Source organism: Schistocerca americana, chromosome 2 (genome assembly GCF_021461395.2).
Source record: "Schistocerca americana isolate TAMUIC-IGC-003095 chromosome 2, iqSchAmer2.1, whole genome shotgun sequence".
Taxonomy (NCBI): domain Eukaryota; kingdom Metazoa; phylum Arthropoda; class Insecta; order Orthoptera; family Acrididae; genus Schistocerca; species Schistocerca americana.
The window spans coordinates 788424540-788437519 of NC_060120.1; the positions used below are offsets into that span (position 1 = coordinate 788424540).

Consider the following 12980-nt stretch of genomic DNA (forward strand, 5'->3'; position numbering starts at 1 on the left):
AGTAGTTTGGATCTTCTAGTGAGTTTTGATGTGGTATCTCTTTTTACAAAGGTACCTCTTGCTGATTCCTTGGTGCTAATTGATAAACAGTTTGTCGGACATCATTGCTTTGTTTCAATATGCTCTTTCCTCAAGCTATTCTATGTTTAACCAAGAATATTTTGATGACTGATGGTGTCGCCATGGGCAGCCCATTGTCTCCCCAAGTGGTTAACTTTTTATAGAAGATTTTGAGGAAAGATCACTTGAATCAGTGGTTTCCAAACCAACTGGTTTTTGGAGATACGTCGATGATACTTCCGTTGTGTGGCCCCATGGAAAAGAAAAGTTAATGGAGTTTTTACATCACCTAAACTCCATTCATGAGACCATTCGATTTACTATAGAATCAGAGGAAGATGGTTCTCTCTCATTCCTGGATGTTTTGGTTAGCTGGAAGAGTGATGCTCCTTCAGACATTCCATTTACTGTAAGCTCGCTCACTCACTCTGATTTGTACTTGCACTCCTCAAGTTGCCATCACCCATCCCAAATCATGAGTATGCTTAAAACCCTTGTACACAGGGCCCATACAGTGTTGGATGCAGACAGCTTACCGAAAGAGCTTGCACACTTAAGGACAGTGTTCAGAGACAATGGGTACTCGACCCGGCAAATAAACAGGGTATTCTCAACTAAACCCAAGAGCCGGAAAGTGGATGATTTGTTATTGCAGAAGATGAGAATTTACAAAATACCTTGCCAGCGTGATATGACCTATACAGGACAAATGACAAACACACTGGGAGAACGTTGCACACAACATAATGTTGCACTCGCCTTCTGCAATCCAGCAAGTCTGCAGTTGCGGAATATTGTATCTCCAATGGACCTTCAATGGAGTATGATAAAACATAAACTTCGGCCACAGCAACGTCTTTCTGGGACTTCGTTATAAAAAAAATCCGTTGAAATATGCATTGCAGAAAATCTAATGAACTGCAACAACAGCTACCATTTGGATAATGGGCGCAATCCCGTCATATCTGAGATTTGCTCTAACGAAGACGCCAGAATACTCTGATAACGGCGGTGAGCGACAACATTGAAGACAGCTGATCCCCGCAGTTCCACCAGCAACAACACTGCCACTGGGCAGGGTGGTCCTTCTGTCACTGTGTACTGTGACTCTGATGCTTGCACGGCAATACTATCAGCACGATATATAAGGCGGAGTGGAGAACGTCTTTGTGCGTCTTCGATAGCTAACCTGAAGATGACTGGCAGTTGTCCAGGTGAAATATCATGGAGTGAAGTTTATGACGATTGGCTGCAATCCTGCAACCTCTTCGAACATTTAACTTGGCAGGAAAATTTTAAATTTTACATGACTGCTACAGTTTTCTAGGGTCTTCATGTGATCTCAATTCAAGAGGGCACAGTGTATGGGTCTGCAGGACCCACTTATTTTAAAATGTTGAATGCGGTGCATCATGAAGGAATTCGGTTAGCCACTGGGGCCTTTTAAGAACCAGCCCCATACTGAACCTCTCTGCTAGTGAGCCACTAATTCAAATCAGGTGACAAGTCGTCACAGTGTGACAGGCCTGCAAATCAGTATCTGTGCCATACACACCTGGTTTTCCTACCGTTGCTAGGTCACCAGTGAAAGGTGTTTTCATAATTGACAATGAGTAACAAGGTCATGTGGGATTTGTGCAAAGGATTGTGCTTTAAAGATGGGTGCAGCTGGTTTTAAAGTTCTGCACGAAGTCTGGAGCAGATCTCCATCTTGTCTCATAAAGAAACCCAGAATTATTTTAGACTTAATGAATTTTAAGAAAAATTGCACTCCATATTGCATATTTCAATTTGTTATTTAACATTTAAGAGAAGCATCACAATTTTAAATTTGTGTACGCTGACTGTTCCAAACAAGAGGTTTCCATTGACAATTCTAAAGTGTTCGCAAATTATGTCTTCAGGATTTGCCTTCCTCCAGGATATTCTGTACTTTTGCAGAGCTCCCCATGACCCTAAATGTACTGAAGCAGAGGAGGCATCTTCCAGATAAACAGTTTCTCATCTGGCCCAATACCCTTAGTAGCCTATAACCTTCGCAGCACATGTATTCAGCAGAGAAGATTGTCAGTTAATACATGACCAGCTGTACTTCCTTGAAAGATGGGGGAAAGTGAGTGTCAGTCCCTAGGAAAGCCCTAAGAGCATTCGTAGAGGTATTCTACTTAACTTCCGGTCTCGGAAACTGACATACGGCCGGGAGAGTGGTGTGATGACCAGATGCCCCTCCATATCCGCATCCAGTGACACCTATGGGCTGAAGATGACACGGCGGCTGGTCGGTACCATTAGGCCTTCACAGCCTGTTCGAGAGGGGTTTAGTTTTAATTTTTTTTTAATTCTACTTAACTGCAAAATATGGATCACCACACATTATTAGTGAGAAATTACTTCTTCCAATACTCATCAAAATGAGCAAAAAATGCATTGAGTAAGATTCGAAGAGAGCCTGAAGTCAATATTACTCTTACATGATACCGTGGCTCATCATATGGATGTAATAGTCACCGTGTATGTAATAAAAACGGGGCTTCCTATTTTTAAAAAATCCAGTTGATATCCGTTTGACCTATGGCAGCGCCATCTAGTGGGCCAACCATAGCGCCATCTGGTTTCCCCCTTCAAGCTAGACAAGTTTCATTCTTTGCAGTTTTTTCGTTTGACGCTTATTTCGCGAGATATTTGGCCCGGTCACGATCAATGGACCACCCTGTATATCTGTATGTCCTGCCATGTTACAGCTTCCTTTATAACAATTTAGTCTAGTGTCCAGCTCACTAATGATGGCATCTTCTGCAAGCAGTTTGGCATTTAACAGCTTATTTTCTTGGGTACCTTTCAGTGTTTCGGTCAGGAGTGCACCACTGTGCAGCCTCTTGATAGAGTTAAGTCACCCTTCAAGTCTATCTAGAACTTCATGGATGTAAAAACGTGACAATTTTTAAAATAAACCTTTGACACATTTAACAACAATATACACATTACTTACCATAAGCCTGGTCTTTTACTATTATCAATGTTACCCATATTCATAGACGTCTCAGGTGGACTAGTTTTTGGGGTCTCTTTGGGGTTTGGGTGTTAATACTGTCCAACGGACCACTGAAACTGTTGGGAGTAGAAACAGGAATTTGGGCAGCTAGGGGAGTCAGTGTACACACAGACAGAGCCTCACTTACCAAAATAAGCCTTATACCATTGAGATGCAGCATGTTTCCCATAGGCTGCCAGCTAACGACTATTCTACCTCAACAGCCACGCATCTCATCAGTGTGCAGCACACCTTGAGATTGAAGATTTCTTTTATAAAGGTTTTTACAATCCTTGTTATGCGGGTGATTGAGTAAGATCCCCATTCCCTGTGACACACCACTTTCCACTGTTGCATTGCACAGTGGTCGCTGAAGCATGCCCAGAGCTTACAACTACAGAGAACCAGTGGCATTCAGCAGTCCTCAGCTCAAGAATCCCAGGTTGTGAAGCCTGTGCACAGCAAACGAATGCTAAGCCTCCTGAGGTGCTCACCATTTAGAAGGACGCAAGGAGCACGTGTGACCTTATCAAAAACACCATGAATGCAGCAAGCATTAGCCCCCCCCCCTCCACTCTCTCCTGTAATATTAAGAAGTGGCAACAATAGTTTTCCAAGAATATGAATTCTACAAGGGAGAGTCAAAACCAGAAGCAATGCTCACAAAAGCATTGTCATTTGTCACTACAAGGCATGTGTGGAAAGTATCGTTTTGGAAAAAATTATTTTTACAATTTTATTTTTACAAGAAAGATCAGTTCTTAAACTATTTTTCTACATAGTTCCACCATTTTTCAACATTTGTTACAGCAGGAAACCAATTTTTCTATGCCCTCATCATAGAAAGATGCCACCAGTGAAGACAGCCCTGCTGAAAACTGGTTTTTCAGACATCATCGCTGTCAAAGTGCCTTCCTCCAAAATCATGCTTCAAGATCAAGAACATTTGGTAGTTAGAAGGTGCAAGATTGGGGCTGTGCAGTGTGGAATGGTCAGTAAGTCATTGTGCTCTTCATGACAATGCAAGTCCCCATTCTGCTGGATTCACTCAAACCCTTATTCAGCAATTCGGTTGGGAGCAGTTTGATCACCCCTCCCCACATACAGCCCCTATCTCACACCTTCCGACTACCGCTTGTTCTTGAACTTTCTGCTTGAAATTTGGAGGAAGGAGCTTTGACAGTGATGAAAAATGGTGTGCAGCAGTGGTAGTCTTCACTGGCGGCATCTTTTTATGAAGAGGGCACAGCAAAGTTGGTTTCTCACTATCACAAATGTCTGAACAATGATTTATAAAGATAGGTTAAGATACCCCTTTTTGGGTAAAAATAAATTTGGTTTGAAAAAATGCTTCTCTGAATTGTTTTCCAAAACAGTACTTACTTTCTGGACATGTCTCACAGGACAGGCAACAGCTGGAGTGTAATGCAAGGGACAAAGTAAGAGAGAGAGATGTCACAAAGTAATCTCTGTCTTTTCCTGCACAGAAAGCATTCTAACGGTCACCTTGTTTCACACAGACTGCTATAACTTTTGGATGATTCTTTCAACAAGCTGAAGTACACACACACACACACACACACACACACACACACACACACCTGTGCATGCTATATTGTACTGGTACTTAAGCTTCTTACAGGATTTGTACAAAGGCTAGCAAGTTTTCATTCTTTTTTTGTGCCTGACGGTGACTGAACATCTCTAATATTCAATGATTTGTCTCCTTTACCACATTCTTGGTCCATTATTTACATTGATTAAAATCTTACAGGATAATCATGAAATCTGCTATATATGTGTAAGTACAAGCACAACAATTTTTTATAATACATTATAAAATATGTCACAAGTTCTTTATAACATATATTTGGTTTTTCCACTTGACAGCAATGTTTAACTATGTACTATTCATGAGTGCCTACCAATAACTTAAAAAATTTGTACTGTTTGTGAACAAACAATAACCACTAAAATGGAAAAACACAGGAGTGCAAGCAATGAGCAGTGTATCAATCCCTCCTCCATCAAATGGGGTAACATGCACAGTCCCATGAACAAGAACACCGCAAATCCTCAATTATATTCTGAATTAACATTCTGTCTACAACAAAACATATACAAAAATTATGTGAAAGGAAAAAGTGAATACTAAATTACTGTCAAGGCTGCACAACTAGAAAAAATTTACAGTATTAACGCTATTAATGCATAACTAAACATGATAAAAGAAGCATACCCCATGCATCTGGTAGCAATTGCCTGACTTCAGTTGTTCTCATTTCTTGAAAGAAAGATCCTCTATGCACTGCACGAAAATGAGACATATAGCGCATACGGTTTATGTTTTCTGCCATTATGGTAAGCCCTAAAAAAAGTTGCACCAAACAGAAATTAGAGATAACAGAGAGAAATAAATTCTTTTGTAGAAGGCAATGAAGTTATCACTCACTAATGGACAGAATAATTACAACTGTAATAAAATCAAAAGATATAAATAATTTTACAATTTCTTTTACATTAACAGGCCTTACCTTTGTCTTGCATTAAACCAAGACCAGACTGGGTTCGCAAGTTCCCAGTGGAAATAAATGATGTTAAGGATGATTCAAGTTTTCCTGTTTTTTTAATTGCAAGCTGCAGTTCGGCTGAAAAAGATTTAATAATACCAGTAAGTTTTTGGCTTTTAAATATGATTTCACTTTCATTAACAACTACATTTGCACCTATACTCCACAAACCATTGTGAAGTTTACTGTAGAGGGCACAGCCCATTGTACCAGTTATTAGAGCTCTTCCCACTCCATTAGTGTATGAAGCACACGAGGAATGATTGTTAAAATGCTTCAATATGCACTGTAATTAGACTAATCTTGTCTTCGAGATCCTTGTGGGGGCGATACATAGGTGGTTGTAGTATATTACTAAATTCCTCACTTACAGGTGGTTTTTGAAACACTGTAAGTAGGCTCTCAAGGGAAAGATTGCCTCTATCTTCAAAGTGTGTGACAGTTCAGATTTTCTCAGTAACGCTCCCACGAGTCTAACAAACCTGTGACTACTCATGGTGCCTTTCTTTGTATACAGTCAACATTCCCTTTTAGATCTCTTTGGTACAGATCCCATAAGTTTTAGCAATATTCTAGGATGGGTTGTGTGAATGTTTAGTAAGGAGTCTCCTTTGCTGACTGATTGCATTTTTCTAGAGGCCTACCAACGAACCAAAGTCTGCCACCTAATTTAGCTACACCTGGATCTATGTCAGCATTTCATGTTACATCCCTACAAACTGTTCCATCCACATGTGTGTCAACTGTGACTCGTTGATACTTTAGTCATAGAACAACATGTTTTTCGTTTTTAAGTGCACAATTCTACATTTCTGAATATTTAAAGCACGTTCCCAATCTTTGTATCAATTTGAAATCTTGCTACAATCTGACTGAACATTTGTGCACCACTTTTCAGACGGTACAGCATTACATGTAACTGCATTATCTGCAAAAAAATATTGTCTGTGACCTCATTAATATACAATAGGAACAGCAAGGGTCTTGAACACAGTTTGATGGGGTAGGCTTGACATTACTTTTACATCTGTTGATGACTATTTATCTTGATGTGTCCTCCCTACCAAGAAATCCTCAATTCAGTCTCACATTTTAAGTGATATCCCATATGATCTTCTGTGATATTTACAATATAGGAGTTTCAGCTGAATCCAACCCAAGCCAAAAAGTATAATATGAGGACATGCTTAAAAATAAAGCCAACGAATTTTTTATTCAGTTCTCAATATCAGCTGGGGTATTACATGTTGTGCATATTACTTGATCAACTTGCCCACACTGCTGACATAAGTTGCAAATCCTGCAAATAGAGGGCTCTGAATTGTAGCATGTGACATGGCAGTGTGTAACTTAACTATGCCACTGCATTAGAGACCCACAGAAAACTGAATAGCACAAATTCAAAGAGTTCATTCACACACAGAGCACCCTTTCCTTCAGCACGATAATGCCAGACCACACGAGTGCTACGATATTTGCAACAATCTGACGACCTTGGGTTCACTGTCATCGATCATCCACTTAACAGCCCCAACTTGCCACCATCCAATTTTCATTTGTTTCCAAAACTTAAAGAAAACACTCAAGGACTTCACTTTCATATTGATGAAGCAGTGCAGAGGTGAGATTGTCGTTCCATCAACACAGTCAAGCATTCTACCATGACAATGTTAACAAACTGGTCTAACATTGGGAGAAATGTCTGTCACCATAGTGACTGTGTTGAGAAATAAATATTATGCAAAGGATAGTTGCAACTCACTTTATAGTGGAGATGCTGAGTCACAGACAGGCACAATAAAAAGACAGAGTGTGGCTTCAGCTGCCAGATATTTGTGTGTGTGCGTGTGTGTGTGTGTGTGTGTGTGATGCCTTGTTCGCCAAAAAACTACGTTGTGACAGTCTTTTTGTTGCGCCTATCTGCGACTTAACATCTCCACTATAAGATGAGTGGCAAATATACTTTTCCTGATATTGTTACATTCCACCCTGGATTTTCCATTGTTTGAGAAATAAATACGTAGAGAATAAAGATGTAGAATGTTAATAAAGTTTGTTAATTAAAATGCTTTAACAGTTTTCACATAAAAAATTTGGAGACATTACTTTTCAGCACACCCTTGTATCTCTAGGGACTTTCTGTGTAAGAATAAAATATTTATCCAGCAAGAAGCAACTCCTTAGTTACTAGTCTCATAAAGCACATTGTGCTGGTGAGAGATGTAGTTTAATATGTCATTTAAGTGTTACATACGTAAACATCTAAAAGAAGAACTATAATACACATGACTCACGCAATTTCAACATAAATCCAGGTGTTGATTCCGCTTTTTTGAGGATGTTCATCTTAAGTCCTGACAACCAGCTTTGGAAACGATCTTTGAGTACCTGAAGATATAAATGTCCACCCAGCAACAATTCCTGTGTCATCAAACTGTCACCACCTTCAATACAACATCTGTCTGCCACAGCAGAAAACAGCTTCTGAGTCATCAGTACCAGGATGTTAAATTTGTCCACAAAAGAAGATACATGGATAGCTATGTATTTTCTGTAACAAAACAACACACTCTTAAATATCACATACTTCACTCACAGAGAGAAAACTAGTACCACACCTACATTACAAACAGGTTAAGTAAAGATGCTACCCCAAATATACATTACACTGAAATAATTCATTTATAGACTACACATTCACTGTCTCATTTTGTGCATATTGTGTACTACTCATACAGTACTCACATTACAAATACATTGGCAGCTGTTACTCTTCAGCAGAATGTATGAATTTTCACTTCATAGGAAGTAAATATCATGGAATACGGATGTTCACTGATGACCACAGTGTGGTATTATAGATGCAAAAGTGGTAAAACAGTGTAAAATGAGGATTTAAAACAACAGTTAAAAAGCCAATATCAGGCATAAGAAAGACAGTTTCAATGTTCTGTCAAGGTCTTAAGAGACTGAGCACAAGCTCAATGGTGAGTTACAGCAAAACAATAAAACAAAAACAAAACAATCACATATTAATCAAATTACACATGTAGCATAACAGATCTCACAATTTTTTTAAACAATAATATGCAAACGAGATGAAATTGTCAGTTTTTAATGAAATAAAGTAAAATCTCTGATTTTTTAGAAAAATAATGAGAAACTGACAGTTTTTATGAAACTTCAAAGAAAATAGCAAAAAAAACATCTTAATTCTGAAGATGTTGGTAACAACTGATATCTAGTTAATGTTGAAATTACACACTCAAGGGAAAAGAGAGGCAATTCTGACGTTACGGCTAATAATGGAAGCAAGGCTAAAGAAAAATCAAGACACTTTCATAGGATTTGTCGACCTGGAAAAAGCATTCGACAATATAAAATGGTGCAAGCTGTTCGAGATTCTGAAAAAAGTAGGGGTAAGCTATAGGGAGAGACAGGTCATATACAATATGTACAACAACCAAGAGGGAATAATAAGAGTGGACGATCAGGAACGAAGTGCTCGTATTAAGAAGGGTGTAAGACAATGCTGTAGCCTTTCCCCCCTACTCTTCAATCTGTACATCGAGGAAGCAATGATGGAAATAAAAGAAAGGTTCAGGAGTGGAATTAAAATACAAAGTGAAAGGATATCAATGATACGATTCGCAGATGACATTGCTATCCTGAGTGAAAGTGAAGAAGAATTAAATGATCTGCTGAACGGAATGAACAGTCTAATGAGTACGCAGTATGGTTTGAGAGTAAATCGGAGAAAGTCGAAGGTAATGAGAAGTAGTAGAAATGAGAACAGCGAGAAACTTAACATCAGGATTGACGGTCACGAAGTCAATGAAGTTAAGGAATTCTGCTACCTAGGCAGTAAAATAAACAATGACGGACGGAGCAAGGAGGACATCAAAAGCAGACTCGCTATGGCAAAAAAGGCATTTCTGGCCAAGAGAAGTCTACTAATATCAAATATCGGCCTTAATTTGAGGAAGAAATTTCTGAGGATGTACGTCTGGAGTACAGCATTGTATGGCAGTGAAACATGGACTGTGGGAAAACCGGAACAGAAGAGAATCGAAGCATTTGAGATGTGGTGCTATAGACGAATGTTGAAAATTAGGTGGACTGATAAGGTAAGGAATGAGGAGGTTCTATGCAGAATCGGAGAGGAAAGGAATATGTGGAAAACACTGATAAGGAGAAGGGACAGGATGATAGGACATCTGCTAAGACATGAGGGAATGACTTCCATGGTACTAGAGGGAGCTGTAGAGGGCAAAAACTGTAGAGGAAGACAGAGATTGGAGTACATAGGTTGCAAGTGCTACTCTGAGATGAAGAGGTTAGCACAGGAAAGGAATTCGTGGCGGGCCGCATCAAACCAGTCAGTAGACTGATGACAAAAAAAAAAAAAAACTTCCTTATCATGACTGACTGTAATGTACAACACAGTTTAAAGTAACAATTCATTACCTGCATTAAGAAATGAGACCAGAGGTGTTTTTGTGTCTACTTGCTGCCAACTTCAGTGATAAAACATTGTGCACAAAAGAATTGTGGCAGTTATGGTTGAATGCTATGTTTTATTACCATTAATGTGTATCTTTGTAACAAAAGTACTATTATTGAACATACTCTATTTGTCTATACAAGTGAAGTCCTATGCTGCTTTTCCTATCTGTATGTTCAGACTAATCTCAAGAATTACTGTAGGAATTTTTATCCCAGTTTCTATTAAATAGACCAATTCACAAGAATATTTACGTACACAATTTATAAATACTTTATGGAAATGGTCTAAACTATGTTGAATTAAACTCCCTGCTGCTGTGGAAGAAATGACATTGCCATCTAGCAGTACAGCTGCAACAACTCTACAGAACAGCGAAGCTTGACCACAATTCCTCTCATACCTGTTGGTCTAGCGATGAAAGTGCAATCCGGAAACCCAAAGGTGGCAGGATCGAATCCTGGGTGGACCAATGATTTTTAACTGTTTACTGTTGCTTTCATTTCTTATGGAGATTCACTGGAAACAAAATGTGGTTCGGATTGCACATTAAACAGTATGTTCCCTTTCCCTACTTGGATAATTGGCTAGTCACCAAAGTGACTTGCAGCAGGCCACTGAGGCACACAAAATTATTGTTACCAGAATCTATACAAGAATATATATATTCTTCTTCCATTCGTATTATAAACTGAAGTCCCCCACTGCCTTTTACTGCCTGTATGTGGAGGCTAATGTCAGTAACTACTGAAGGAATTTTTATGCTTGCACCAGACTGCCACTGAAGTCGTCAAGTTCTCAAGAGGCAAGAATGTTATCTTTTCCATACTTAATTGACATTTGGAGTGACATCTCACAGCAATTATGAGAGCTGCGAGCTACCATACCACCTGTAATGGCCACAGCAGTACGATGCCTTTGGCATTGTTATGCAGGTTGCAGTAAGTTATATCAAAGTTATGTTATTCAGTTATCTCACATTATTCTCTTAAGTTTAATCATAACTCTATGCACTGGCCCCTAAACAAAATTATCATTGTGCCAGACAATTCGTCCGGCCGTGGATACATCTTAGGCATCAAAAATGAACACCACATATTCACTCTAAACCCACCAGCAGGTCCTATGATGTCGCCTCCAAACCAGCAGCCTCATATACACTCACCACTGCCCATTTATAACTGCAAACTTGTCGCTTGAGTTTTGTCGGATGCAAGTGAATTCCCCCAGTGCAAAAAGGAGAGTGAGTACATGAGTTTGCAAATATAACTGAGGACTCACAGCATTGCCACTACATCAACAACCCTTGAGAGTGATGATTATTATGTACCAAAACAATGCCTGTTGATTTTGATTTGTGTGTGTGTGTGTGTGTGTGTGTGTGTGTGTGTGTGTGTGTGTAAATGTATCTATGTAAATATGTATATTTAAAAACAAAGATGACTCCGTACCCTCTCCCTTAAAACCCACATCCTTTCGTCTTTCCCTCTCCTTCCCTCTTTCCTGACGAAGCAGCCATTGGTTGCGAAAGCTAGAATTTTGTGTGTATGTATGTGTTTGTTTGTGTTTCTATCGACCTGCCAGCGCTTTCGTATTGTAAGTCACATCATCTTTATTTTTGAATATATTTTTCCCGCGGAATGTTTCCCTCTATTATATTCATATGTAAATATGTATGTATACAGGTTGTTGCAAAAATACTTTTACAAACTTTGGTGACAGGTTCCTTAAACCAAAACAAGGAAAAATGTTCATACAAGCACAAGTCTGAAAATACTTCATTTTCAAGTTATTGGTGAAAGTTTACAATTTAGGTGACTGGAGCTCATCAACACAAACTCATAATAAGCACTCAAAATGTCCTCCTCTTGGTTGTTAAACATGGACGCACTCACCAAATAATGGACCGTTGCACCCTTTCTAATAATCCCTGATGGTTTCAAATGGTTCATAGGCTTCCATGACATGTCAATGAAGAGTTCCTGCACCCACGTGGTCTGATGCATAAACTAACTGTTTGAGGTGCCCCCAGAAATAGTAATTCAAAGTGAAACTTTCTGACAGATTAAAACTGTGTGCCAGACCGAGACTCGAACTCGGGACCTTTGCCTTTCGCGGGCAAGTGCTCTACCACTGAGCTACCCAAGCACGACTCACGCCCTGTCCTCACAGCTATGAGGACGGGGCGTGAGTCATGCTTCGGTAGCTCGATGGTTGCGCACTTGCCCGCGAAAGGCAAAGGTCCCAAGTTCGAGTCTCGGTCCGGCACACAGTTTTAATCCGTCAGGAAGTTTCACATCAGCACACACTCCGCTGCAGAGTGAAAATCTCATTCTGGAATAATTCAAAGGACTGAGGTCAGGAGAGTATACTGAGGCCATGGTACTGGGCCTCATCTACCAAGCCATTTGTCATGGTACTAATAGATACCAGGCAGTGCATCTTGAATACTGATATTGACATGTGCTAAAGTTCCACTATGTGTGGACCACATATTTCTTCTTATTTGTATGTAATGGAGGGCGTTTATTCAACTGATGCTAATGTCTAGCCTGTATTGTAGAATGAGGATTGTGATCAGCCCATACGTATTTGTTGTGGGAGTTTGTTATTCCAACCCTTCCAAGTGTTGCCTCATTTGTAAACAAAACCGTAGAGACAATGGACTGGCAGTTTGTGCAACAAACCACTGGCAAAAGTTCTCCTGTGTTAGGTGATCGACAGGCATAAGGCCCTGCACACCAAAATGATACAGATACATAACTGGCTTGTGAAGGATGCTCAGTTTTCAGCTTTGGGATGTACCACATGCCAG

General features: G+C 39.6%; 1 protein-coding gene across 1 annotated transcript in view; it reads right to left on the reverse strand.

Moving 5' to 3' along the window:
* LOC124595230 (DNA-directed RNA polymerase I subunit RPA2) overlaps positions 1–12980 on the reverse strand; it is a 237958-nt gene that overhangs the window by 146306 nt on the left and 78672 nt on the right. The window contains exons 7-9 of the mRNA XM_047133886.1: positions 7956–8212; positions 5626–5739; positions 5331–5459 (exon numbers count right to left, since the gene is read on the reverse strand). Of these exons, the coding sequence (XP_046989842.1) occupies positions 5331–5459; positions 5626–5739; positions 7956–8212 (500 nt within the window). The remainder of the gene's footprint in view (positions 1–5330; positions 5460–5625; positions 5740–7955; positions 8213–12980) is intronic.